At 37.9% G+C, this 27,876-nt stretch overlaps 5 protein-coding genes across 8 annotated transcripts; 4 read left to right on the top strand and 1 right to left on the bottom strand.

Moving 5' to 3' along the window:
- The first annotated feature begins 9,105 nt into the window (after nucleotides 1-9,105).
- Nucleotides 9,106-10,390, top strand: LOC120782137 (transcription factor Adf-1-like). 2 transcript variants are annotated; one of them, XM_040114276.1, is made up of 5 exons: nucleotides 9,106-9,209; nucleotides 9,274-9,417; nucleotides 9,473-9,623; nucleotides 9,678-9,954; nucleotides 10,021-10,390. In XM_040114276.1, exons 1-5 carry the CDS (start codon nucleotides 9,149-9,151, stop codon nucleotides 10,270-10,272), a joined length of 885 nt encoding a protein of 294 aa, XP_039970210.1. In that variant the 5' UTR covers nucleotides 9,106-9,148; the 3' UTR covers nucleotides 10,273-10,390. The 2 variants fall into 2 exon arrangements, with proteins under 2 accessions (XP_039970210.1, XP_039970209.1); XM_040114275.1 differs by having other exon boundaries at nucleotides 9,675-9,954.
- Nucleotides 10,391-11,548: 1,158 nt separating this feature from the next.
- LOC120782147 (tubulin gamma-1 chain-like) lies at nucleotides 11,549-13,382 on the top strand. The gene is made up of 6 exons (XM_040114284.1): nucleotides 11,549-11,665; nucleotides 11,735-11,847; nucleotides 11,913-12,002; nucleotides 12,070-12,660; nucleotides 12,724-12,858; nucleotides 12,931-13,382. The coding sequence occupies exons 1-6, from the start codon at nucleotides 11,617-11,619 to the stop codon at nucleotides 13,321-13,323; spliced, it is 1,371 nt and encodes a 456-aa protein (XP_039970218.1). The 5' UTR covers nucleotides 11,549-11,616; the 3' UTR covers nucleotides 13,324-13,382.
- A 181-nt stretch (nucleotides 13,383-13,563) lies between these two features.
- On the top strand, nucleotides 13,564-14,395 carry LOC120782136 (actin-related protein 2/3 complex subunit 4). Its single transcript, XM_040114274.1, has 2 exons — nucleotides 13,564-14,248; nucleotides 14,318-14,395. The coding sequence occupies exon 1, from the start codon at nucleotides 13,727-13,729 to the stop codon at nucleotides 14,231-14,233; it is 507 nt and encodes a 168-aa protein (XP_039970208.1). The 5' UTR covers nucleotides 13,564-13,726; the 3' UTR covers nucleotides 14,234-14,248; nucleotides 14,318-14,395.
- On the bottom strand, nucleotides 14,367-27,821 carry LOC120782143 (dynein heavy chain 1, axonemal). Its single transcript, XM_040114281.1, has 8 exons — nucleotides 25,186-27,821; nucleotides 22,613-23,301; nucleotides 21,632-21,705; nucleotides 15,897-16,310; nucleotides 15,660-15,834; nucleotides 15,409-15,597; nucleotides 14,915-15,344; nucleotides 14,367-14,855 (listed from the first exon to the last, which is right to left on the bottom strand). The coding sequence occupies exons 1-8, from the start codon at nucleotides 27,730-27,732 to the stop codon at nucleotides 14,622-14,624; spliced, it is 4,752 nt and encodes a 1,583-aa protein (XP_039970215.1). The 5' UTR covers nucleotides 27,733-27,821; the 3' UTR covers nucleotides 14,367-14,621.
- On the top strand, nucleotides 17,272-19,455 carry LOC120782134. Of its 3 annotated transcripts, XM_040114272.1 has the most exons (5): nucleotides 17,272-17,297; nucleotides 17,362-17,474; nucleotides 18,307-19,028; nucleotides 19,092-19,245; nucleotides 19,304-19,455. In XM_040114272.1, exons 3-5 carry the CDS (start codon nucleotides 18,414-18,416, stop codon nucleotides 19,417-19,419), a joined length of 885 nt encoding a protein of 294 aa, XP_039970206.1. In that variant the 5' UTR covers nucleotides 17,272-17,297; nucleotides 17,362-17,474; nucleotides 18,307-18,413; the 3' UTR covers nucleotides 19,420-19,455. The 3 variants fall into 3 exon arrangements, with proteins under 3 accessions (XP_039970206.1, XP_039970207.1, XP_039970205.1); XM_040114273.1 differs by lacking the exon at nucleotides 17,272-17,297 and having other exon boundaries at nucleotides 17,304-17,462; XM_040114271.1 differs by lacking the exon at nucleotides 17,272-17,297 and having other exon boundaries at nucleotides 17,304-17,474.
- Nucleotides 27,822-27,876: the final 55 nt, after the last annotated feature.

Raw genomic sequence — 27,876 nt, 5'->3', positions numbered from 1 at the left:
CCGGTGCAATTTATTTGACCCACCTAGGTCAAATACTTTAGCCCCTAGAGCGTTTTGAAGGTTAGAAAAAAAAATGTATTTTTTCTCAAATTGGAACATTTTTTTGTGAACCTTATCGCCAAGCCCCTGGTGGGGATAGAGGGGAGGTTGAGGGCTTTCCTGAAAGCCCCAGGTGTGAACTAACTCGCAAAATTAGTTTGATCCCCCCCGGCCCCATACCCCCCCAATTGTAGTGAAACAAAAGGGGGGCACATGGTGAAAACGGTACTTATCCTTGTTTTTGTGATAACTACTCACCTGTTCAATTCTTATCAGTGATTTATATATGTATGTAACGTACACATCCGCAGTTACATGAATCACATAGTTACCGTTATTATTTGATTCCCGTTTTTGTGCAAATGGCCGCCAAAAGTACATATAAATTTACCAATATTCTCGCAACCTCTTTTTCGCTTATTGCCACGCCCCCGGTGGGGCCTTAGGGGCGAATCATACATTTTCTGAAAGCTCTTAAAATTACCTAACCGGTGCAATTTATTTGACCCACCTAGGTCAAATACTTTTAGCCCCTAGAGCGTTTTGAAGGTTAGAAAAAAAAATGTATTTTTTCTCAAATTGGAACATTTTTTTGTGAACCTTATCGCCAAGCCCCTGGTGGGGATAGAGGGGAGGTTGAGGGCTTTCCTGAAAGCCCCAGGTGTGAACTAACTCGCAAAATTAGTTTGATCCCCCGGCCCCATACCCCCAAACTGTAGTGAAACAAAAGGGGGCACATGGTGAAAACGGTACTTATCCTTGTTTTTGTGATAACTAATGATTTTTCGATCACATTCCTAACATTCTTATTTATTTAGAAAATTACGTCATGCCAGCATGATATGAAAAAAATAATAATAAAATAAATTTTTTCTGCTAAATTAAATATTAATGCCATCTATCAGCACTAATTCTAGCACTTTTCGCTATCGCCACCTTTAAAATAACTTTGGCGGAAAAAAAGTAGAACATTGTCAACACATTACGGAACTTTAATACTTTAATTGAGTTCATTTCGAGCATTTCAACAATTGTCACACCCCGTCATTTAATACCTAATGAAACCAAATTGGTGACACTCAGTCCCCAAACGGACGCACCGTCATATGTACGAACATGTGTGGCATAATTACCGACGCAGGCAACGTAACGCGACACGGCCGAGCGACCAAATAATCACCAACACACGCCTGCAGATAAGCCAGCTGTGAATGGACTAGGCCGATGAAGAGATAGAACAGCGGGTGGACAGCGACAAATGAAGCTTTTCTATGTATACATATGTAGCTGTATATGTATGTAAAAAGTGAGCGCAGCTTAGTGGTGTTCTAATAAGTCAACTACCGAGTGGAACCGCAAAGCATCTTGTGGCGAATCAGTGAATCAACACGAGCGCTAATGCCAAACAGGAGTTTCGCATATGTCTAATGCTAATGTCTGCCTTTTTATGTACATATTTGGCAGCTAGTACGTACCTACAATCAGCAGCTAGCGCTGAGACGCCGCTGTCATGCTGCTTGTTCCTTCACTTGTTGTTGTCATTGCTTCAGATGTGCTGTGCTTGTTTGCTAAGGTGCTTTACCTGTGTACTTTTCGATGCTTGCTTTTTCTGCTCTTCGGTTTTCCTCCTATTATTTTGTTCTTATTTTTTTTTTGTTTTTGTTGCTGCTTAATAGCTTCTTATATAATAACAATATCAAATTACGCCATCTGAAGACATAAGTACATATGTACATACATCCATGTGAATAACTACATGGAGTCAGCAGTGATTGCAACAATAACAACGTTGGTAATACTGCTGTTTGTGGTTGGTGTTATCTGGTGAAGTCAAAATGCTGATGACCTTCACGCTTTTGCCAAAGAACATTTATTACGGCGACGGAGTTGGTGTGTTCTGAAAAAATAAAAATAAAGTAAAAAAAAAATAACAAAAATTTAAAGTAAAAGTTTATCAAGTATAGTATGTATATCTACAACATTTGTCTGTACGTGTATCGGTAACAGGGCTATGAGAGCTTTATAGTACCATTATCATATTACATATCAAATAATTATATACTTTTGAAGTAACTAATGATAGAAATTATGCTTTACAAAAAAGCCCAATTTAGTATTAGACTTTTGAGGGCAAGTGTGTTCGCAAAAATTTATTTTGAAACAAGTAAGGAAGGGCTAAGTTCGGGTGTCACCGAACATTTTATACTCTCGCATGATAAAGTGATAATCGAGATTTCATTATCCGTCATTTACATATTTTTCAAATACCGCATTTGTGTAAAGTTTTATTCCGCTATCATCATTGGTTCCTAATGTATATACTCGTATTATACAGAGAAGGCATCAGATGGAATTCAAAATAGCGTTATATTGGAAGAAGGCGTGGTTGTGAACCAATTTCACCCATATTTCGTACATGACATCAGGGTGTTAAGAAAATATTATGTACCGAATTTCATTGAAATCGGTTGAGTAGTTCCTGAGATGTGGTTTTTGGTCCATAAGTGGGCGGCGCCACACTCATTTTCAATTTTTCAAAAAAGCCTGGGTGCAGCTTTCTTCTGCCATTTCTTCCGTAAAATTTGGTGTTTCTGACGTTTTTCATTAGTCGGTTAACGCACTTTTAGTGATTTTCAACATAACCTTTGTATGGGAGGTGGGCGTGGTTATTATCCGATTTCTTCCATTTTTGAACTGTATATGGAAATGCCTGAAGGAAACGACTCTATAGAGTTTGGTTGACATAGTTATTATGTAGTAGCTTAGTAGCTTTCGAGATATGTACAAAAAACTTAGTAGGGGGCGGGGCCACGCCGATTTTCCAAAAAAAAATACGTCCAAATATGCCCCTCCCTAATGCGATTCTTTGTCCCAAATTTCACTTTAATATCTTTATTTATGGCTTAGTTATGACACTTTATAGGTTTTCGGTTTTCGCCATTTTGTGGACGTGGCAGTGGGCCGATTTTGTCCATCTTCGAACTTAACCTTCTCATGGAGCCAAGAAATACGTGTACTAAGTTTCATCATGATATCTCAATTTTTACTCAAGTTACAGCTTGCACTCGACGGACGGACGGACAGACAGACATCCGGATTTCAACTCTACTCGTCACCCTGATCACTTACTGCTGCTTGGAGAATAATCCATGCCAAATTTCTTGAAGATATCCGATCGTTCAGTTTGTATAGGTGCTACATGCATTATTGATCTGATCTGTACAATTTCATAGTTCTTCTTCTTTATTGGCACACCGCTTACGCGGTTATAGCCGAGTTTACAGCAGCGCGCCAGTCGTTCTTCTTTGTTTTTTTGTTTGGCGCCAATTGAAGATTTCAAGTGTAGCCAAGTTCTTCTCAACTTGGTCTTTTTAACGAAGTGGAGGTCTCCCTCTACTTCTCCCGGCGGGTTCTGCGTCGCGTACTCTCAGAGCTAGATTGTTTTCATCCACTCGAATGACATGACCTAGCCACCGTAGCCGTTGTCTCTTAATTCTCTGAACTATGTCAATGTTGTCGTATAACTCATACAGCTCATCGTTCCATCGAATGCGATATCCACCGTTGCCAATGCGCAAAGGACCATAAATCTTCCGCAGTACATTTCTCTAGAAAACTCGTAACGTCCACTCATCAGATGTTGTCATCGTTCATGCCTCTGCAACATAAAGCAAGACGTCACAAGATGAGTGACTTGTAGAATTTGGTCTTTGTTCGTCGAAAGAAAACTTTACTTCTAAATTGCCTATTCAGTCCAAAGTAGCATCTGTTAGCAATAGTTAAGTTCTGCCGCTCAAATTAGTTCCTCCAGCAGCAGATTGAAGAAGTCGCACGTTAGGGAGTGGCCTTGTCTGAAACCTCGTTTGGTATCGAACGGCTAGGAGAGGTCCTTCCCGACCCTCACGGAGCTTTTGGTATTGGTCAACGTCAGTTTACACAGTCGTATTAGTTTTGCGAGGATACCAAATTCAGACATAGCGGCATAAAGGCAGCTTCTTTTCGTGCTGTCAAAAGCAGCTTTGAAATCGACGAAGAGAGGGAATGTGTCGATGCTCTTTTCACGGGTCTTTCCCAAGATTTGACGCATGGTGAATATCTGGTAAGTTGTTGATTATCCAGGCCTGAAGCCACACTGATATCGTCCAATGAGTTTGTTAACGGTTGGCTTTAACATTTCACACAATACGCTCGATAAAACCTTATATGCGATTTTGAAGAGGCTTATCGCACGTTAGTTTGCGCAGATTGTTGGCATGCTTTCGTCCGACCATATTCTATAATGAAGCTGATGCATGCTCCTTATCTGTTCTTCGCCACCGTATTTCAATAGCTCGGCTAGCAATCCAACGGCCCACGGCATAATATCAGTCTCAAAGTATTGCCCATCGGAAGCTCTAACATTCTCCCATCTTTGTGACAAGTTGTTAATTTTAACCCAAAAGAACTGCGCTGGCTCGGTAGCCAAGAATGAATCAAGCTAATTTTTGATACCTCATTCTAATGTTAACCGCATTCAAAAATTATTGCCTCGTGTTTAGTAGCGAATTCTGGGCATTTTTCGGCAATGGCTCGCTTCAATTTCAAGAGTTCTTATCGGTGGCATTTCCCATTATTGGTTATACCAGGTTTTAGAAACTCATAATACAGCACACTTTTCTGATCACACCAAATACAGATCATTACCTTAACGTCATGGATATTCGCTTTTATACTTTCCTTCTTTGATATTTTTGGTGCAACTCTGGAAAATGTTGAACTTACTTAGTAACTTTACTTGCAGTACTCGCAGATTTTAACTTCTCAGTTAGTCACTTGTCATTGAGTAGACGTCTGGTGGTCTTTGTTCTTCATTAAAAACGCGTTAATTTTAAATTGTTTATGCAATAAGAACTAGTTAGCCCTGACTTTGTCTCAACTTTGCAGAAATTCTTTATTGTAAGAATTATTTTTAGTAATTTTTTTTATTGTGTGCGTGTGACAAAAGTTAACATTTTTTGTCATAGCTCAAGTTAGTTGCTTATTGCGCATGGTAATTAAATTTAAGTAATTAAAAATAAGGAATGACAAGCACATAATAATAAATGGAGGAAGCAGAAGAAGCAGCAGAAGACACCAAGTCACACCATAAGATGTCAATAATCATATAATGTTGCGAATTTTTTTATTTATTGCAGAATTAAATAAAAATAAAAAAAAATCAGAAGACACTAGTTAGAAGAAATCCAAACAAAAGTGCAAAGGAGGAACAACCGATAAGCTTGAAGGCAACATTCTAAGCACACACAAGAACAGGTGATTGGCACAGTGTTGCTCATGCAATTTTTTATGATCGCGCGGTACAATTTCATTTACCTTTATTTTTATTTTATTTATTTTTTTATTTTGTTGTACTTAGGTATACTTTTTGTTGTACTTTGGTTTACTTTTTGTTGTACTTGTACTCAAACAATACAATCTAATACTGTTTTTTTTTTTGCTTTTAAAAATATCCGTTCTCAGCCACAACCGGCATTTTTCGTTGTTTCGCGCTTGCGATTCAAATCTGTCTGTTACGCATTTGCGCATGCGCACACAACCACCTTTACTTCAACAAAAAAAACCATCGCTGTTGTTCTTGTGCTGGTGAGACAAGTGCGTAGCGGTGATGCGGCTGATCTGCTATCGTTTGTGCTGTGATTGCTTCACGTGTTGTTGTAATTGTAGGGTGATTACTTTGTTACCGAGCAAAAGAAGGAAGTAAGTAAGTACAACCAACAATTTTAATGTTAATTTTTTTTGGTGTGAGGTTTCGGCACGTACATAAGTCTGAGCAAGATGCCATTGATCTTTTATAATTTAAGGAAATTATAACTTGAAATTAAAAGGCATACAATTTGTCTGACAACCAATTAGTTGGGTGAGTCAGTATTCATTATAAATAGAATTATTGAAAAAGAAATCAATGATGTAAGTTAAGGTTGTTGAAATTGGCGGCGGTTATTCCGGATTAAAAAATCGTATTCTTCTTTATTGGCGTAGACACGGCTTACGCGGTTATAGCCGAATTTACAAACGTGCATCAATCGTTCTTCCTTTTCGCTGTTTGGCGCCAATTGGAGATTCCAAGTGTAGCCAGGTCCTTCTCCACCTTGCCTTTCCAACTGAGTGGAGGTCTCACTCTTCCTCTGCTTTCCTCGACGGATATTTCGTCGAATACTTTCAGCGCTTTAGTGTTTTCATCCATTTGAACGACATGACCTAGCCAGCGTAACCGCTGTCTCTTAATTCGCTGAATTATGTCAATGTCGTCGTATTCATCATTGCCAATGCGCAAAGGACCATAAATCTTTCGCAGAACCTTTCTGTAGAAAGCTCGTAACGCCCACTCATCAGATATTGTCATCGTCCTTGTCTCTGCATCATATAGCAGGACGGGGATGATGAGTGACTTATAGAATATGGTCTTTGTTCATCGAGAGAGGACTTTGCCTTCTCGATTCAGCTCTGGAGATCGTATTTGTTTCTCCAGCAGTAGATTGAAAAAGTCGCACGATAGATAATCGCTTTGTCTGAAACCTCGTTTAGTATCGAACTGCTCGAAGAGGTCTTTCCGATCCTGACGGAGCTTTTGGTATTGCTCAAAGTCATACAGCCGTATTACTTTTGCGGGGATCTCAAATTTAGACATAGCGGTATGAATGCAACTCTTTTTCGTGCTGTCAAAAGCAGCTTTGAAATCGACGAAGAGCTTTAGATTTGAGCAATGTCATATCTTTGTTTTTGGAGTAGGTACAAAATGGGTCTTCACTGGAAATAGAGCCTACTGTACTAGAAACTGAGATCTAAATAAATATTATCTGCTCCTTGAAGCGAACATGTTTCGACAAGAGTGAGAGAAGATTGAATGAGCCCAGAGAAATTCCTCGGTGAACTCTCCTCGACGGAGATGATAGTATCATGACGCAGTCGGGGACGAGCTGACAACAGTTCCACCCTGTTGTAGTAGTGAGGTATTTAGCTAAAGCCAAACCTTCATACCTGGGTTTTCGTTGCTTCTCAATGGCATAGCATCCAGATAGAGAGTCTTATTATGGTTAGTGTTGGGCGAGGCTTAATCTGCCTAGGGACTTCCTACCTGGGTGTTCGTTGGTCCTTAATATCACAGCATTACTATAAAAAGTGGAGACAATGAGTCTCCTTACGGTTGGGTACACAAAAAGAGCTGGATCAAAGTGTCATGTGACCAGTGCCGAGGATCAATCTGAATGGGGTCCTTAAATAGCCTAATCTCGAACAGTTCTTACGGTTACTTCCGTAATAATATAGCCTTTCTTGCGTAGACAAATCAACAATAAAAATACAAATTTAAAAAATTCAGGATCTTCTGTAAAAAAGACGGAGGGAGTTAGTTGCTCCCAAACGAAGGTGCAGACTCTCTCAACTATACACTGAGAGTGAGCTTCCTAGCAACTCTCAAGAAGACGCAGATAAGACAATAGTTAATTTCTCCAGCCCTAATTAATCACATGGCGTCAGAACAGCCTGACCTCGTCCTCATTCAGGAGTCATGCGTTAATGTTGGAAAGAATCTTAGAGGTTCACAACGAAGGCTAGACTGGTAGGCTGTTTCGAAAGGGTCGAATCATAAGGAAAGTGGAATTAAATGCATAGGTATAGTGGTATAGTGGGCATGAAGGGAGGTGAAACATATATTAAGCATAAGCTCGGCACGACTTTAAGCGGGTACCCTATGTATGGGTGTAACATTTCATAGTATTACGAAAGAATTTATCAATTGCCAAAAAACGCTCGAAACTCGGGCTTATAGTTTAGAATACCTCATTAAGACAATAAAAAATCGATTATTTTACAGGGCATACTAACTCTCAAACTGCTACAATATCCATAACGCAATTTCGTAGTTGTGTCTCTGGTTTCTCAAGGTAAGTCGATGTACTCATCTACAAAAAGTGGAGACATTTAACTCCTAAAACATCACTCTATGGAGGTAAATGGAGAAAATGTCAACTGAGTGAGTGTCTGTGAATGAATATTTTAAAATATATTTTTGGACTATATGAAACTCACTTTTCACAAATAAAATAACTGGAACGGAAACAAGAATCAATAGAGGCAAGCTTGCGAGTAGCAACGTTTTAAACGCCACATCGAATTTTTACTTCGTTGTGCATCTGACATTTGCTTCAACTGAAAAGCTCGACATAACGATACGTTCACATCGAAGCGAAGCGTAACGAAGCGAAGCAAAGTTTTGGGCTACTCACAGCTTTTTACGCTTTGCCAAGCAGCAGTTGCTTTTTGTATTAACGATAAAGCATGAAACACATCCAAACATACTTACATTATGTAGATGGCGACAAGCAGCATCTGTCAAAATTTAATATACACACGTTCTTAAGGGAACAGTAATTTAGACAGCTGCACGACTACACGACAGCAGGCTCTCAGTTAGCGCTCCCGCTAAATTAAACATATTTCTAAAATGGAGAGGAGTAGTGATCCCACTAATAGGTAAAATTTAAATGTAAAAATGTTATTTTTCAAAGAGAAGCATAAATTAGTTCTGTTATATCAGTTGTAATAACAATTGATATTTTAAAACTAATAAATTTATCTATTTACTATTTTTTTTTTATAAAAAATTTCACTTTGAGCAAAATACTAAAATTTCATTAAAGTGAAAGGAATTAGTACGGCAACAACGAAACACTTGTGTTGTTTTGTGTACGTGCCGGCCATTGTTATATCGCTGGCGTCTTTCAAATGTTCCTCTAGCAGGCTTCACGACGCCATTTGCAGTTCACTGTCGTGCAGTCATGTTGACACAGCGTAGTTATTTCGGCGACAGCACGACTTCAGCCTGCAGTGTTGCCACTAATATGTGAAAGGAAAAATTATTCAACTCTCTAACAAGCCTAACGCTACTTTACTAACATATAAAATAGCCCATATATCTCATTTATAATAGCAATTAATAATTTAAAACAAATAAATTTACTAATTTACTTATTTTTTGAAGAAAGTGCATGTTTCACTTTGAACAAAATATTTAAATTTTATTGAAGTGAAAGATATTAGCGTGGCAACAACGAAACTGTGTACATCAATAATGGACAGCTGTGTTGTTAAAACTGAAATATCTGGACTGCACTGTAAATTATTTGAAATTCGTAAGTTTTTTTAGGTTTATTTGTTAATTTAGGTTTCGTTAACAATTAAATGGTTATATTTCAGCTTTAACAATGGATTTGGATGACATGTTAATTAAAGAAGTGCGTCTTCGTCCATTTCTATACGATCTATCACACCCCGATTACAAAAGTTTAAAGAAAAAAGAATATACATGGAGGCATATTGCTGTACAATTAAAATTGAGCGGTAAGCTAAACTAAAGATTATCTAGATCACATTCTGATGTTCCATTTATTAATAGATTTGCAGTGCAGAAAAAGATGGAAGAGCCTCCGTGACTCCTATAAACGGTGCAAAAGAATGAAGACTGACGGTAGTACTGAAAGTACAAGGAAAAAATGGAGGTATTTAGAAGCGATGTCCTTTTTGGAAAATGTTAAAGATCCCAAGCGGTAAGTAATTATGCATATGTATCTTATACTTATTACACAAGCTATTTACAGTAGAATTCGAAGTTCAAGTGAAGAAATGGACCCTATAAGTGTAGATGAAGCGCTGCAATTATTGGATGAGGATTCAACAAACGCATCGTTCTCGGAGCCAGAAAATTCTCCGACAAGATCTGCTGATGCACATGGGCAAACGGCAAGTTCTCCATGCAGACCTTCTGATGCACATGGGCAAAGAGCAAGCGCAAGTTCTCCATGCAGACCTTCTGATGCACGTGGGCAAAGGGCACGCGAAAGTTTTCCGTGCAGACCTTCTGCTGCACGTGGGCAATGGGTATAAATTAGTTTTTTTTTGTTTTGGTTTTCTCTTGACAATTTTCCTAATTAATTAACAATTCAGAATTCCCAGAAAAAGGACAATGACAAGTTTAAACAGTTTTTGGATTTGGCTAGCACAAGCATATCGGACACTTGTGCGGCATTCGTGGAAAAAGCACAAAAACAGGACTCCACCGCACTTCACTTTTCCAGTTTAGCGGCGAAGATAACAGAAGCCGGTCTACCGCCAAAAGTGGTTAATCAAATAGAAGCCAAAGTCTCGGCCATAGTGTTTGGTGAAATTGATAAATTTTATTCAGGTCTTTTAAAATAGACGTACATAAATAATAGAAGTAAGCAATTTAAATAATTTTGAAAACTTATAAGCACACAAAGTGCTTTATTTTAAGTTATATATGTATATGCAAATAGATTTGAAAATGAATCTTAAATTCTTATATTTTTAATATAGTTAATAGTGAATTTGAACCTGAAGTATATTTTTTTACTCAAAAACTAAACTTTTTAGTAATATAGAAGACAAAAGTAATATATGAAAATAATTAATATTATAAGGCATTATTTGATCTAAATTCTGAAATGCGTTTGTATTTGAGCGATTAGCAGTACGTGGTTGAAATGATTCAAGGGAATTTACTTCTCTCCAACGGCCGTGTATTTTCTGGTGGCCTACTAAATGGTCAGCAAGTTTCAGAGTGAAATAGCTTAAACAATTTGGTCTCTGAAACCAAATATATAAATAACAGGTAAGACAGGCCTAAGTTTGGGTTTAACCGGTCATTTGATACTCTTGCAACTTGACAGGAAAAAATCCAGGGAAATACTGCTGGCATAAAGTTGGCTACAATAACGAAAAACATATCTAGTACATGGGAGTTTGGCTAATTCGTGTGCCGATTTCACATATTTAAGTATTAAACTATAGTATATTCTTTCGGTTCATTTTGCTAAGATACCTTACTTATGGGCAAATATGAATATACGGTATAAAACCATGGGAGATAGGCGTAGTATTGACACAATTTTATATACAAATGTACATATTATTTGCATTATTTCGTACTATTGGCAGAAAAAGATGAACTTGATGTTTCAAAATCCTTATAACTGTTATAAGCGGTGTAGGGAAACTTTTCACTCGAATTTATTTATTTTTTGGCAAAAGATGCACCGTTTTTTAGAAAACTGCCGATATAGTCAATTCGAAAATTTACAATATTTAGTTAAACCCATTTTAGAAAAAATTCTGCCTGAATTCAAAGAATATATGTACAAATAAATAAAAAAGTTCGGAATTTGGATAATTTTTGCACAAATGTTAGTCCACCCCTAAGGCACCATTCGCGCGAAATTTTAATTGGATATGTAAGTATATTGTGTATATACATATGAAAACTTGAAATACTTTTTTTTAATTTTTTGTAAAATATTTTTTTTTTATTTTAGCAATTATTACTAAATACTCTACAAAGTCACAGATGTGTACAACTATTTGACACGTATAAAATAACAGAGATACAAAAACAAACATTTTTGTTGTGTTAACTAAATAACGGCTTACAATGTCAAATAATCTTAATTGCAATCCTTGTTGAACCACTACAAAAGTAGCTAAGATTTAATAGAACTATAAATTTCTTTTTTTCGCTTTTACAAAATGCCAAGTGAAATAATAACATTGCAGTTGGGACAATGCGGGAACCAAAGTAGGTTTAATAATAATTTCGAATAAACGAATTGAATTCAAACAAATTAACATGAAATTAAATTTATAGTCGGCTTTGAATTCTGGAAGCGCTTATGCCTAGAGCACGGTATTTCACCGAACGGTGTACTGGAGGACTACGCCACCGATGGCTTAGATCGCAAGGATGTCTTCTTTTATCAGGTGGGTTGTGGAAAAGAAATAACATGTATATGCACATATTTACATCATTTAGTATCTTACCTTAGGCTGATGATAATCATTATATACCGCGCGCGGTATTACTCGATCTGGAGCCACGAGTTATCAATACAATAATGACATCAACGCACGCTAAGGTAAGGGCGGTCTAGTTGCGACTTTTTTGTACTATTTCTTATTTTTCGTTACATTTTACATACATAGCTATATAATCCAGAGAATATATATTTATCGAAGCATGGCGGCGGCGCAGGTAACAATTGGGCTTCGGGTTTTAGTCAGGGTGAGAAGTTACACGAAGAAGTTTTTGATATAATTGACCGCGAGGCTGATGGTAGTGATTCACTGGAAGGTTTTGTACTCTGCCATTCAATAGCCGGCGGCACCGGTTCGGGTATGGGTTCATATATAATGGAACGATTGGCAGATCGTTTTCCCAAAAAATTACTACAGACCTACAGTGTATTTCCAAACCAAGATGAAATAAGTGATGTTGTGGTACAACCATATAACTCGTTGCTTACACTAAAACGTCTGACTGTGTGTGCAGATTGTGTGGTCGTTTTGGATAACACAGCTTTGAATCGCATTGCTGCAGATCGATTGCATATTGAAAATCCAACATTCGCACAAATTAATAATCTAGTATCGACCATAATGTCGGTCAGTACAACTACTTTGCGTTATCCATCTTATATGAACAATAATCTGATTGGATTGACAGCGCCATTGATACCTACGCCACAATTACATTTTCTAATGACTGGCTATACACCACTCACTACTGAAAACGATGTAAGTTTTAGAGTTATATAATTATACGTGTTTACATGCTAGGTTCTCGAAACTATATTTCAGCCAAATTTGAGTGTACGTAAAACGACGGTGTTGGATGTAATGCGCCGTCTGTTACAGCCTAAAAATATGATGGTCTCTTCTGGACCTGACAAGACAAATCATCATTGCTACATCTCTATATTGAATATTATACAGGTATTGATATTTCTTTTATATCTTAGATTAGTGTGTTTCATTATAAGTTCCACCTATCCTTATTCTTACCAGGGCGAAGTTGACCCAACACAAGTACACAAATCGCTGCAGCGTATTCGCGAACGAAAACTGGCGCAATTCATACCATGGGGTCCAGCTAGTATACAGGTTGCCTTATCCCGTAGCTCACCATATGTGCAGAGCAATCACAAAGTTTCTGGTCTTATGATGGCTAATCATACGGGCATCACATCGCTATTTAACCGCGCTTTAGCGCAATATGATAAATTGCGTAAACGTGGAGCATTCTTAGATCAGTTTCGGCGAGAGGACATGTTTAAAGATGATCTATCAGAATTGGATCATTCGAAACTAGTATTAGATTGTCTATCACAGGAGTATGAAGCAGCAACTCGTCCAAATTATTTGCAATGGAGTCCAAGTAATGTTCAACAAGGCTTCTGATTTTGCGCGCATTTACTATTTTCTTAACACAAAATTTTTTTATTAAGTTAAAAAATGAATAGGGTAATAATTTTTTTTTAAATAAATTAAAGATTTGAAACGAATTTAAATTAAATACTGTTAAGCAATGTTTTGAAATAAATATACTAAATTAAGATTTAAATTACTACTTATGAAACATAGCGTTAAAATGAAAACGTATTTCAATGTGATTTGTGGAAGCTATTCAGAAGTCAAGTTTGACGTTTCTAATGTGGGTGTTGTTTTTCATGCATTGTTGTTTCCGACACATATTTTTGATAAAAAAAGTGAATCAGCGTCGGCATTATTAAAAATATAACTAAATAAAGTCAATTTAAAACAATTTATTACAACCGTAATATAGAAAACAAAAATAAATATAATGGCCGCCACATTAAAGCCTTATTTAACCGCTGTGCGTCATTCGCTGACCGCAGCTATGTGTTTACAAGATTTCCCTTCGCAAGTCGTGGAGCGCCACAATAAGCCCGAAGTTGAAGTTTGCTCCAGCAAGGAATTAGTATTAACACCAGTTGTGATTTCACGGAACGAACGTGAGCGGGTGCTAATTGAGCCCTCTATCAATTCGGTGCGTGTTAGCATTGCCGTAAAACAAGCAGATGAAATCGAGAAAATCCTGTGCCATAAATTTACACGCTTTATGATGCGTCGTGCAGAGTCGTTTATAATTTTGCGCCGCAAACCAATTGATGGCTACGACATTAGTTTTCTCATCACCAATTTTCACACTGAGCAAATGTATAAGCACAAATTGGTGGATTTCGTTATCAGCTTTATGGAGGAAATTGATAAGGAAATCAGCGAGATGAAATTAGCTGTAAACGCGCGTGCACGTACCTGTGCAGAGGAGTTTCTAAAGCGTTTCTAAGTATATAAGATAAATGTGAGACGTTTTTGCTTTTGTTTAAATTAAGAAAAATAATAGAAAATCACTTTGTATTCCAATAAACAGTATGTATTGTATGGAGACAAACGAGGTGCACGCTAAGCAGGCCAGCAAATAAAGTATTCAGCATTTTTATTACCAAAATTGCATTTGTTTACAATACAAGTAATCGGGTTTCCACTATGTATTTACATTCTGATGCATTTTCATTGTATTAATTATAAGTATTATAAATTATATACTTAAAACTATGCGCTGTAACAAAATTATATCTATACAATCTTTCTATCAAAATGTTTATAAAATAGAACTGGATGCATTATTAAAAAACAATTTGAATTCATGCATCTCTATATAGATAATAATTAAATTATGCTAAATCAGAAGCATTATCACCTTCATTATTCTTACCAATCCACCACAGCATCAGCGCATTTTCATAATCTATAGTTATATCTTCTTCATTTAAATCTGTATTTATACATTTTGTTGCAATTTCATCTTCTGTCATATCCACAAAGTGATGCTGCCCTGAAGTAGTCGCCAATATGGGTAAGGATGGATGAAAATTAGCACCATTACAACAATCTCCATGTAACGGTAGCTATAATTGCATAAGTGATTATGAAATATGAAATTATAACAATAAACATAAAATCTTACTTTTTCCTCCACATTGTTCTCCAAATCCCAAATACATAAAAATCCAGATGTGTCGCCGCTCACTAGCCAACGCTCATCGTATGGACACACGTCGAAATAGATGCGTTGATTTGTTGCAACATTTCGTGTAAACTCTCTTACTGGACTGGAATAGTTGCGCATATCCCATTCTAAGATTTTATTATCCTTACGTGCGCCACTGAATAGTGACCAATTATCACTGTTTGCTAATACCGCATAACGTAACCATGTTATGCCACCAGTATGTCCGCCAAGCGTAAATAGTGGACCCAATTTGGGTGCACGCAAGTCAAAGTGATTTATATATCCATTCCAAGAGCCAGTCGTCACTGTCCTATCGTTATCTCTGGTGAGCGCAAAACACGAAATGGCTTGTTTTACTGAAATCGAGCTCGAATCACGACCCGGTCTAGAAAACAATTACATTTTTTAACAAACTATAAAATCATAACCATAAACAGTCTTTCACTTACACATTTGTATCAAATATTTTTATGGATTTCTTATAGCCGCCATATACTTTCTCGCCATCGTTAGAAAATGTTACAGCAATTGCCGATTCCACTTCATCTACATTATCGTAACCGCGATAAGTACAACGTAGCTCAGCGTTAAATGCATCCCACATATGTATAGGCTCATGTTGTCTTGACGCCAACCAACTAACAGAAAGCGTGCATTTAATAAAATTAATTGCAATCAAATTAAATTACTGAAAATTTACCAGCAAGTTTCCGGTGCGTTACTATTCATGAACGGATACCACGCATAATCGTAAACCGTACCACCTTCTTTTACATGCACGGCAGTTTCTAGTTTACTTAACTCACGGTTCGCTGACACGGTTTTAGTGGAAAAGGCGGTATAAAGATCCCTTGGCAGTTCAATAACATGCATGCCTAATAAAATAAATAATAATTTTTAAACATTTTTTTATATTAATACAATTTTACTTGCATACCATCTAAATGCACCGGTGTTAGTATACATGTACCATCTGGCGACCACAGACAACCTTTAGTGTAGTGTTGTTTTTCTGGTGAAGAACTCCATAAACGCCGGCCTAATTCCAACAATGCGGTCTGAAACAGTTCATTAACCTCAGGCGCATTTTTATTTTCAGTCAATTCTGACTCGTTATTTTGTGCTGTATTATTTAATGTATCACTTTCAATTATATTCTCTTCGATTACAACGGTATCAATGCAACTTTCATCTAATGATATATCGGTGAACTTGGCCGATAAGTCGTGTGTATTTTCTTTAAAAATTATTGTGTTTTTAACTACCGGCGACACCTCCTCTGCTGACATGTCTATATCGCTGCAGCTTATGTTCTCATTCATGCTAAAAGAAGCTGTGTTATCAATTATCACTGTTGGTTAATAATGTGCATATTAGATTTTGCGCCAAGCCTTTTATATTTCGATGTATGATATTGTATTGCACTTACTTTTATCTGCTTTTTTTATAGCTCTAACTTCCATTTCAGAATTTATTCAAATACTTGGCAGGAAAATCAATGAGTTTTATTTTATAAAATAAAGTGTAGAAATTATATGAATACAAATATACCGGCAAATTTACTTATTTTAGCACGAATTAGAAACAGCTGACGAATTGTTATGGTTGGTAGAGTTGTATTTGAAAAATTATTTCATTTGCGCGTTGCCAACTAAATAAAATTTCGAAGGGACAAAATATTTAAAATAGGATAACACAGATAATTTATAATTATACCCTTAAAGACAGAGGCAACCCATTCCCAAGTAAATTTGCGTCATTCCTACTAATACATATACATTTTTGTTTTTAAAAAATAAATTATATTGCTAGTGGAGCAAGTTCAAGTTTCTTTGATTGTTGGAGGTATATAGGCTTATTCACATATCTCGCTTTGCCTGACAGTATATACTGAGTGAATGAACCGCAGAAAGTAAATGTATGCCCGAATAAACATTTTACTTTCAGTGTTTCTTTCTAATAAAAAATGACGACTGTTGCTTTGCAAAGCGTAAAAAGATGTGAGTTGGTAAACGTTTCGCTTGTTTCCCCGTGGAAAACTTTTTATTTAAAGGTAGTCATACAAAATTTGCTGTTAAAACACATGTTTTACGCACGTTCTTATGAACACATTTATTGAGACAGCTGCACAACAACATAACTGTGTTCTTAAGGACGTGTGTAGTCTAATATTTGACACATGTCGCTTGCAGTCTATCGCGCTCTATGTGTTCAGAGCGTTACTCAAAGCGAAGCAAAAGTGAAGTATGTGAATTGCCCGTAAGAAAACATGCTTTGAAGCTTCTGTTGCTTGCTGTCATCGAGCTTGACATTTGAAGAGATATTTGTCAAGCGTTTGGTAAATAGTGTTTTTATTTATTAATTTATATTCATTTTACTTAAATTAAACTCTTTTCAAGCAGCAAAAAATCAAACGGTGACAAAAATTAGTATAAACGTACTATAATATATACACATAAATAAATATATCAAAATTTCAAACAGACGAACAAGTACTGGAGAAGTATGTTAAACAGTTAGTATTACATGCTAATACATTATAAATTATGTTTTAAATCTTGCAGCAGCTGTGGATAAAAAATAAATGTAAATGTTTCCGCTATATAATTAGTGTATTTGCGCTGCGTTGATAGGATAGTGAATAGTCCATGTATGTTCATAGAGGTTTCGATTGTTGACAAATTAAAAGTAATTGATTCTTCTGAGGCAGTCTGGCCCAAATCAGATACTTCGTTTGGCAGTATATTCTAATATATAAAATATGTTTGATAAATAATTCAATAACTAAGTTTGCAAATATACATACATATATGTGAATGCAGTGAAAGAAAAAAGTGTTTGCATCCATAATGTTAAAATCATTTGTTGTTTGTTTGTCGCATGAATTTTCTGTTTATATTTTGATGATTTTGCGTTATTTACAATGTACTCGTATTCAGCTATTATCCATAAAGCATTTTCGTTGGTTGAAATCTTTGAAAAAGTTATTTTTGAATCATAAATACAAAAGAAAACGTCTGATTCTGATCTTATGGATCCAATTACTTTTGACGAATTGTGCTTTTGAGCTATGACCTTATATAATTGAAACTGAATTAAGCTTTAATTTTGAAAATTTTTGATACAAAAAAAAAGAGAAATTAATGAATTTACCATTTTGGAATGTTACTGAACATATATACATATATATTTGTATATATACATACATATGTATATACATATATATATTTGTATACTGAACATAAGCTTATTTGCATTGCAAACACAATTAAATTATGCTTTTTAATTGCATTCATATTCATATATTTTTCACAACAACTAATATTTATTTTTTTATTGTTTTTTAGCTTACAACTTGGAATACCAGAAAAATATTTACATTCGAGCTTAGAGTCCTATTATTAAACTAATCATAATCTATTAATAATTGTCATTGTATGCATAAATTTTAAACATGAGTAAAAAGTCATCCTCCATTCGTTTGAATAAGAAGAAAACGGAAGAAAAACTTCGGAAACTCAACGATTCTTCTGATGAATATCTGTCAGATAGTACCGATCACGTAGATTTCAGTGTATTGGATGAAATCCGTATAAAGTATGAGGAACTCCAAAATGACAGTGATTCAGGAGTTCATTATCACATCGAATGCGCAGACTATGTAATGGAAGATAGTAATACGGAAATATCACAAAATAAACAAAATAAACAAAATAAAAACTTAGAGCTTAAAGAGTGGGCAATTAGAAACAATGTACCCCTTAATACTTTGACGGACTTATTGGAGACTTTACACAAAATAGGTGTAAAAGGTATAGCCTCATCAGCGGGAACGCTTCTATGCACAAGTAGAGATACCGAAGAAATAAGTGACATATCTTGTTCACCGAAATGTTTAAGCCCTGTAAAAGAGAAGGTTACTTTAGACAGAAAAGTAGATAAAGCCAAAACCCAGTACGCTGAGGATGAAGAGTATTTGGACTTTTCATCCATAATTCCCCTAACATCGGCAGAGGAACTGTTGATCGTAGAAACACAGTTACAAGAGAAGGCCGGTTTTGATGCCATGGTAATTTTTTTTTTCAAAAGTGTATAGTTTCTTTTTGTAATTAATATTTATTTATTTTCATAGAGGCGACTACTGTTCAAGACAAAGTCTTTTAAAGGAAGTGTGGACGGTGTCCTTCGTTCGTTGTTTTCAGATCGTTTGATGGTGCACTACAATTTAGAGGGACGAAAGGGGAAATTGGCGCTTTTAAAACTAAAGTGCATTGATGTCATTTTTGGTGAGCTTTAACAATATACTAAATTTATTATAGCAACACAAATATTTTTTTTTTACAGATCTTTTTCCAGAATACCCAAAGGAACAATTATTTTTAGCAATAAGACAATCTGTAGCATCAAGTCACAATAGAAATAAGCAACAAAAACATAAATTAAAGAAGAAGTCTCTTTAAGTAAGGTACATACATATATACAGAGGTTGCGTTATACATATATATTAAAGTTTTAATTAATATAATATTCTGTATATGTAATTAGTTTTAAGTTGTTTTGGACTATGTATTATTAATTAATGTAAGGTGTACATGAATATTTTAGATTCTAATTCAATTAGTAATACATATGTGTTTACATAAATATTGTAAAATTTAATTTAAAAACAAATAGGGAAGGTCTAAGGTTTTATATTCTTGCTTTTTGCAATTTCACTTCGTTGTTATTTTATGGAAGTTGGAATAATTCGTACGCCAATATATATTTTTGGCACTCAACTTGCTAGGTGCTATTGAGGCAATGTGATCCCTATTTGGAATCATGAATCCATGGGGCTTTATCCTGCGACTACAGACTGTTGTGCAGTCGATTAGCAGGGTCCGGTGTTTCAGACTCCAAGTCGCAGAACCGGCAATTCGTACAAGAAGCTAGGCCCATGTAAAATAAGTGCTTCTTGAGTTTAAAATGGCCAGAGTAGAAGACGACAAGTAGCCTGAGTTTGTCTCTTGCGAGGTTGACGACATATTTAAACCTTCCAAGGTAGTAACCACCCATTAGAAACCTGGCATGGCGCATGCCTAGGAGTTTTTGCCAATACTTCTTCTTAATCACTGCTTCATCATTGCGGATCAGCTCCTTTATGGTGTGGGGCTCAACCACAATGATAGGTTCGGGTCCTACCATGGTGGATGCTGCGGAGCGGGCAAGCTCATCAGCCAATTTATTTCCGGCTATACCTTTGTGACCCGGCAACCAAATAAAGTGCACTTGGTTACGATCTGATAGACTGTGCAGCCGTTCTATACACTCCTGCACCAATAGCGATTTGATCTCGATCGCTTTTAGTGCTGCTTAACTGTCGCTAAGAATAACTATACGTTCATTGCGATAGTTACGTTGGAGGTTTATCTCTACGACCTCTGCTTGTAATATGCTCGGAAAACTAACCATAAGTATAGTGATGGAGATTATCCGTGGTCCTGTTGTTGTTGTTGTTTTAACGGAATATCTATCCGCGTTAGGATGGTAAGGGTTATACAGGTTGTCGTCGGCGTCATGCAGCGGGAGGCCCACGACGTGGTCGTAGAGGTCGGAGAGGGGTGTGAGAAGTGTAGGGGTTAGCTGGGCATGTGGGACTCATTGCACGCTGGTCATATATTTCATATGTCGGGGTCGATTCTGGATAAGTAGGAGTTTAACCTGCTACAGTATACAGAACGAAGCTGCGCAAGGGTCACTCGCGTTTCTCGCGACAACTCGAGCTCTTCGTCTGCGATGGGTGGCGATTTGACTTCAAGAATGCTATTCACTGGAAGGGAATCGGTGAAGGTGTTGATAGCTCCACTGTGAATTACGGCCAGTGTCTGTCGGAAGTTAGTTGCGTCCAAAGTCCGTTAAGTAGTTAAGGAAAGACCTCTTGATGCTCCTAAGAGGCGGTTCCGCTTCAAACAGGTGGCTGCAAGGGTGATTTCTACGAAAACATTTTAGCAGGAACTGCTTGGAGAGGAGCTCATTATGTTCCTTAACTGGGAGCATAAGCGTCTCACTATGTACTTGTAGGTGTTCGATGGAAGACATCAATAGGCATCCTGTCGTTTTCCGGAGTGCAGTGTTCTGACAGGTCTGAAGTTTCTTCATCTCCGTACCACTGAATCCAGGCGACCATATTGGTGCGGCGTAATTGAGGACCGGCCGACCGATTGCCTTGTATGTTGCCAACAACGCTTCTTTGTCTTTTCCCCATGTGCTGCCGGCTAGCGACTTGAGGATTTTGTTGCGGCTCTGTACCTTGCCGATAATCGCGGTCGTATGGGGAATGAAGAAGCATAGACTATCAAAAGTTACATCTAAAATCTTAGGATTATTGACAGTCGGAATTTTGACGCCGTCGCCTGCAATATTATGCTCAAGTCTATACTTCTACGTCCAGTTCGTAAATATGGTCGCTGTGGATTTGGTGGGGGAAAAGTGTTAGGTTAGAGGTAGTTGTTTACACATGCCATCGATTCCATTGCTCGAAGACAATATCGTGCAATCATCTGCATACGAGGTTATGGAAACCCCCTCTGGTGGCTGTGGGAGTTTCGAGATGTAGAAGTTAAACAGTAGCGGAGAGAGGACACCTGCCTGTTTAATTGTTCTCTGTTTAGATGTTTCACCTCAAAATAGTACGGATGATTGTCGACCGTTCGGGTAGTTCATGGTCCACCTCTTCACTCCTGTAGGAAGCGTAGTTTTGCAATGTCCTGCAGTAGCGTTGTGTGGTTGATTGTTTCAAAAGCTTTTGACAAGACCAACGCTACGAGGATCGTTCTCTCACAGGGTGGTTTCTGGATAAGACCACGAACTATCTGGGCATTTATGATGCTAAGTGTTGTGGTGGTGCTGTGCACTTTTCGGAATCCATGCTGGTGGCTGGCTAGGATGAGGTGCTGAGTGAAGGTCGGGAGTAGCAAGGCCTGAAGGGTCTTCACTATTATCCCTAAGCAATAGCTTGAGAGCGAAATCGTTCCATTCGGCCTTAATGCTGAGGGTAAACTTTATAGAAAAGTTAACTTTTTTGACACTGAGGTTTCCATATTCGGTACCTGGTAGCTTGAAAGGTTATGGTCCAATTTTTAGAATTTTTAGCCGTGAGAAGTTAAACCTTAAAGGAACTGTATTTACAAAGTTTAGCCCGATATGCTGATTAAATGGGAAGAAGGTGTGGTTGAAGTCCGATTGAGCATTTTCACACTATGATATAAGGACGATATTACGCACTAAGTTTTGGTTGAGTAGGTCCGAAGATATGTGATTTCGCCTTAAGTTGGCCGGTGCCCCGCTCATTGTCAAATTTCGACACCGATTCCTTTTAGGCCTTTCTTTACTTTTAGTAGCTGTTAACCGTTAGAGTGGGTGGGGATATAACCAGATTTCTTAACAAAAGTTGTTTAGAAATGTGTACTTAAAACCCATTAAAAAGCGGGGCTACCTCCTCGGTTAAATAGGGAAATAATGATAAACAAGACGTATCATTGTACGTTTACAAGTATTTTTTTGATATCAAATAAAATCAACATTTTCTAAAAACTAAATACAAAATAGAAGTGGACGCTCTTATCACCTCATAGCCATTTTTCTTTGAAGTACTGGGTTACGCCTGTTAATTACTCAGCTTTCTCTCCTTCTTTCTTTTCCACCTCGCCTTGAGGTTCATCTAACAGTATATCCCTACGACATTTTCGCAGAGCTTTACGCATAATTAGCTCTTGTAATTCTTGCTCTTTACGACGCTCCTCTTCTTCCAGCTGCCTCCTATACTCGTTTGCCTCGTACTCAGCTTTGGATGAAATCTCATGCACCAAACTTAAGTTCTCCATTATACCCTTACGTACAAGGTAGGAAAAATTCATGGCAGCCGAATATTTAATTTCCATGCCACTGCGTGTTGAGAGCTCTTGCCAATGCATATATAGCCAATGCTCATTCTTCAACCAATCGATGCATTGCCAGACTGGCACAAAATCATCACATTTGGCCAAGTAGAATTTTGCTACATCCTGTATTTCGGGCTTCTCGGTGAAAATATTATACGTTTCATTTAAGGATTTTCGTATATCTTGAATGGAATTCCAAACATCTTCCAAATCAATATTGACTAATGGATTGCCAACGGTCGCTTCTTCGAGTTTCAGAAAGTCCAAACAAGTTAGCCACAATTGACGGTATGGTGTAAAACCGCTTATAATACTTTCAAGAAATTCTAATGAGAGATCTTCTAGGTCGAAAAGTTTCTGACGATACTGTAGTGTTTTGCCGAGTTTCTCCAATTCTTGTATTTGCTTCCAGGTTTTTTTGACCTACAATGAAAATGAAGTAAAATAAGTTATTTGATATTGAAATTAGTCTCGTCGACAACTCTTGCTTTTGTCGTCTGAGTATGGTGGTCAGTTCGGGTAAGCCAGTGCACTCTAAGAATATTCAAAGAACTTTAAAAAACAGAACACGAAGAAGAAACAGAAATTCACTAAGCAGCACCGCTGAATATGAACCTTTATTCACTGTTTAAGCCCGGTTCTACACGCAGATTGAGAAGGAAGGCATTTAAGGTAAAGACCTTAGTGAGAATAAGCTCCACCTAATGATTTCCTTCGAACTTAAACTTCAGCAGTAGTATCAAGCTACTTCCATATTAGACTTGTCTGGATGTCTGGACTCAGCAGAATCTCTAGCTGCAAACTGTAAAGCCGATGAGCTTGCATGACGTTACCCAAATCCCATCAAGATGGAATCGAGCAGGTCTTCCACTATCCTCGTGTGTTATGACGGCTGATTTATGGGACTCGGGTGAACTCAATCGTTGCTCAATAATCAGCACTTGTGTTATTGCGAAAGCCTTTAGCCAAGGGTGGAACGTAAAAGGTCTACTGAACTACCACCCTTAGCAAGACTCTAGTTGCCGCGATGATATACGTATGTCTTAACTGGTCATTGTAATATTGGCACTCATGCGGTAAGGCTGAATGTTTTGAAGAACGCAACTTGTCAAAGTTGTTGGGAGGAAGATGAGGTGGAAAATCTCTATACTTTCTTTTGCCCAGCTTTCGATAAACTAAGGTTGAACTATCTGGGTTGCCATATTTTCTACGAACCTGGCTAATTGGCTAGACTTGATATTAGCCGCCTTATTAAATTTGTGGCAGGCTCTAGGCGCTTTGTATATAAGCGACGGTCTTTATAATTGTCTAAATGGGATTTTTCGTGGTCTCACGTAGTCTAACCTAGCCTAGGCTTCAGCAAGTTCTAAAAAGTAATAAATGAAAAATGGACACCAAATCAATCAACATAGAAGGGTCAGAAGCGGCGCCAATTGGAGATACCAAGCGCAGATCTCAGCCTCACCTCTCCAACGGAGTCTTCTTCCCCCCCCTGTTTCTACCTGCGGATACTGAATCGAAAACCTCCAAATTTGGAGTGTTCTCTTTCACCCGGACAACATACCCTAGCCAGAGAAGCTGCTGTCTCTTGATTCGCTAAACTATGTCAATGTCGTCGTATATCTCGTCTGTCACTGTATCTGTCGCTTCAGCTTCATATCATCGAACAATACTCCGACCAGACTTCGGACGCAACTAACTTCAGACACGCACTGACCGCCATTCACAGTGTAGCCATGAACACCTTCATCTGCTCTATCTCTGTGGGTCGCTTACTATGAGTCAACCTATTGTATACGAAGAGCTCGAGTTGCCATAAGAATCTATAGTGACCCTTCCGTAGCTTCGTTCTAGGTACTGGCAGGTTAAACTCCTACTTCTCCAGAAGTGACCGCGACATTTTAAATACTTATATGTTCAGCAGGCAGGTCTTCGCACGCCACTAACACCCTCTTTGCATGCCCAACGAACTGAACTCATCTAATACCCTTCTTCCTATGGTTTGACTAAGTAAAATCAGCACGTTTCCTGGCCCTACCGTTAGATGATTTCGATGACAACCAATCCGAAGCTTATCACCCAAGCGAGGAATAAATAACCACTATAGAAATTAGTTTCAAATAGATAAACATGATCTTATAGAACGCAAAAGTGTTGCCATATCTCGATTTCCCGTTTGGAAACAGTGATTCCTTACTTTCGTTTCAACGAGGGGGAATCCAGACTTTGGGGCGAAACTTTTGATCATTTTGAAACAGTTTTCTAGGAAGCAAATGGAATGCAAACAACTCTCGGCCTTTTACTCACCTCCACCGCTGTCTCGGTCACCTTATTCGGTTCGAATATTAAGGAAAAGGCTTGTATTTCTTCGTTCAACGACTCCAGACGTTCCTCAAAACTAATGCACTCACTGGAATGTACGCGTCGAAACTCTTCGATATCATTCTTTTGCTCCTCACGCAAAGTACCCAAACGCTGCATAATTGTGTGAGGCCAAGCGTAAACCTCCCATTTCATAGCGAATTGTGTATCACTAAGATTATAGAAGAAGCTGTCTAGCATTTCATATTCCAACCACATAATTTGAATATCCGCACGCAACTGCTCGACGACATCTGGCACTGTGGCGGCAAAGTCGCGTATCTCATACAGATGTTCAATGCTTTGCGGACGATCGGTAATCTTCTGATATATGCTTAAGCATTGCTCCAAAATGGTCTCATTTATATCCCACATGCGTTGTATATAGTATTCGAAGAGTTTGCGTACAATTTCCGTGTGTTTCTTAATCATCAGCTGTTTCATTAGATCCACATTAATCAGAAACGGACCGATCGTAATGAACGCTGGTAAGATCTCACGTAATTCCTCTTTCTGACGTTTGTGCTCCAATATGTCGTATTTCACCTCAGACGAGGAACGTTTTATTGACTCGTATTCGCGCATGTATTCATTGACATTTAGCAGATAGAAATCGATGAAGCGTTCATAAAGACGTGCGTAGGAATTTAGCGGTAGTACGGCTTGAATATAACAACGACCCAGTAGATCATTCCATTGTATGAATAAATCTTCAATGAGCTCAACCGTCTCTATATATAGATTCGGAGCAAATTTAAGATTTAACAAAGTCTCAGCCTCAATGCAGCGCACACCGCTAGTCTTCTCCAATGCCTTCTTGAAGATATCTGTCAGCAGCGGTGCAAAATCTTCCGGTGTGGTTGAGTAAACCACCTTCCTAGCCTCCGATATGGTGATGATTAGAAAAAATATGGGTTTCTCACATGGAAACTCCGTCTCAATGTAATTATTGCGCCACTTATAGTCCGCTTGTAGTTTCAGGAATTGCAAACATGGATCCGTCAAATATACGCTAAAAGTATCGATCGATTTCTCCAAGAGCACCTGCATAGATTCTTGCATGCGAAATTTCGTCTGTAATATGAAACGTGATATCTTGCACATCTGATAGACGCTCCACTTATCGAGGCTGATGTCCAGCCAACCTTTACCGAGTGCGCGCAGCACCAATGTTATGCCGGACGATATCTTTTGTGGCCAGAAATTCTTCAAATATGTCGCAACATTATTGCTATTCGACTGCTGTGACTGTAGGAAATCATTCAGCGCTACGGGTTTCACAAAGCCGGTCAAAAAAATCGATAATGTCTCAATATACTGACACTGCACGGCGACATTACACATAGCCTCGATGCCGGCGCCAATATAGAATATGGTCGAGCGCAATAAAAGGTAACGTAACTTTTTGATATTCACACGAAAGCTCTTACAGCTACGCGCTTCATTAATATTCGCCACCGATTTGAAGGCGCGTGGCAAGGAATTCGCGATGAGATTGTCATCAAAGGTGGGAAACTCTTTCGGCATGAGTTTGACGAATTTTTCGAACTCATAACACGCCATTAAATGTTCGAACACAAGATAGACTTCGATGCGCAATTGATATTGAAATTTATCATCGGCTCTGCCGATCACCTTCTGTAGCAGATTATCGATACGATCGTTACGCATAAAGCGCTGATCTTCAATATCTTGCATCAGCACACAATCCACGATTGACTCCATTTTGATCACCCGCTCGGCATAGCAACGATCATTTTGCGCTTTTTGAATGCGTTGCACGAACATTTTTGGACTATCCGCAAGAAACATAATTTGTATACTTGGTATTTCATATAACATCTCATCATCCAAGTTCAGCACTGTCCATTTAGTTGTTTCCTTATCGTAAGCGCTAACGGCGGCATATTGCCACCTGTAGTCGAATAGACTTTGCTTGTATGGCAGGAAAGCTTTTGCTGGCAGTGGATATATGCCATCCTCCACTTTGCCTAAACTCAACCACGCCTCCGGTGAGTTTGTGTCATAGTCCGAGTCATCAAAGAAACTCAATGGTAGAAAGTGTTTGAAGACATTATCGGAGAGGCTGTAGTACAGTATTTCGGTTGGCATTAGATCGCCGTTGGTTATGCCGGCCTCATCCAGCATTTGCAATAAATCCAGTTTACTGTTTTGTCGCCGACGTCGATCAACTTCAACATCACGTGGTAGATGCTTCGCTGGCACCGTACGCGTCATTTGCACTTTGGGCAAGATGGTTTGTAGCGGAAATTTGTGTTGTCGCCCATTTTTGCCGTTCAACACAAGCCATTTCTGTGCGGTCTCGATGTGATAGTGACTGGACTCTAAGAATTCAGTTTGAATGATTACTTCTGGAAATTCGGTCGGTTGTTCGGCGCCTACAGTGGGGCATTGAAGTCGTTTTTCTTCCGTTATCATATCGTCTTCGATGCCGATATGCTTTAGTAAGTTCGTGGAATAGATGCGACGCATTTTCGGAGTTTTTTGTTATCTTTTCTTTTAAAGAAGAGCTATTTGTTGTTAAAGTTGTAAAAGAGTATAATTCTACTTTCGGTACTTGGATTTGAAGAGCTTTTTGTGGTTAAAATTGTAAAAAAGTATAATTTTATCTTTTCA

This window comes from Bactrocera tryoni, unplaced genomic scaffold, assembly GCF_016617805.1.
Source record: "Bactrocera tryoni isolate S06 unplaced genomic scaffold, CSIRO_BtryS06_freeze2 scaffold_963, whole genome shotgun sequence".
Classification (NCBI taxonomy): domain Eukaryota; kingdom Metazoa; phylum Arthropoda; class Insecta; order Diptera; family Tephritidae; genus Bactrocera; species Bactrocera tryoni.
This window is presented reverse-complemented; position numbering and strand designations above follow the sequence as displayed.

Bases quoted from the DNA above. Each gene is read 5' to 3' on its own strand.
- LOC120782137 (XM_040114275.1), top strand. From the start codon at position 9,149: ATGGACAGCTGTGTTGTTAAAACTGAAATATCTGGACTGCACTGTAAA. The intron at 9,624-9,674 runs GTAAGTAATTAT...AGCTATTTACAG, and splicing joins AATGTTAAAGATCCCAAGCG to TAGAATTCGAAGTTCAAGTG. The intron at 9,955-10,020 runs GTATAAATTAGT...TTAACAATTCAG, and splicing joins CTGCTGCACGTGGGCAATGG to AATTCCCAGAAAAAGGACAA.
- LOC120782147 (XM_040114284.1), top strand. From the start codon at position 11,617: ATGCCAAGTGAAATAATAACATTGCAGTTGGGACAATGCGGGAACCAA. The intron at 11,666-11,734 runs GTAGGTTTAATA...TTAAATTTATAG, and splicing joins GGGACAATGCGGGAACCAAA to TCGGCTTTGAATTCTGGAAG. The intron at 12,003-12,069 runs GTAAGGGCGGTC...TTACATACATAG, and splicing joins TGACATCAACGCACGCTAAG to CTATATAATCCAGAGAATAT.
- LOC120782136 (XM_040114274.1), top strand. From the start codon at position 13,727: ATGGCCGCCACATTAAAGCCTTATTTAACCGCTGTGCGTCATTCGCTG.
- LOC120782134 (XM_040114272.1), top strand. From the start codon at position 18,414: ATGAGTAAAAAGTCATCCTCCATTCGTTTGAATAAGAAGAAAACGGAA. The intron at 19,029-19,091 runs GTAATTTTTTTT...TTATTTTCATAG, and splicing joins AGGCCGGTTTTGATGCCATG to AGGCGACTACTGTTCAAGAC. The intron at 19,246-19,303 runs GTGAGCTTTAAC...TTTTTTTTACAG, and splicing joins GTGCATTGATGTCATTTTTG to ATCTTTTTCCAGAATACCCA.
- LOC120782143 (XM_040114281.1), bottom strand. From the start codon at position 27,732: ATGCGTCGCATCTATTCCACGAACTTACTAAAGCATATCGGCATCGAA. The intron at 15,835-15,896 runs GTATGCAAGTAA...TTATTTTATTAG, and splicing joins AACACCGGTGCATTTAGATG to GCATGCATGTTATTGAACTG. The intron at 15,598-15,659 runs GTAAATTTTCAG...GCTTTCTGTTAG, and splicing joins AACGCACCGGAAACTTGCTG to TTGGTTGGCGTCAAGACAAC.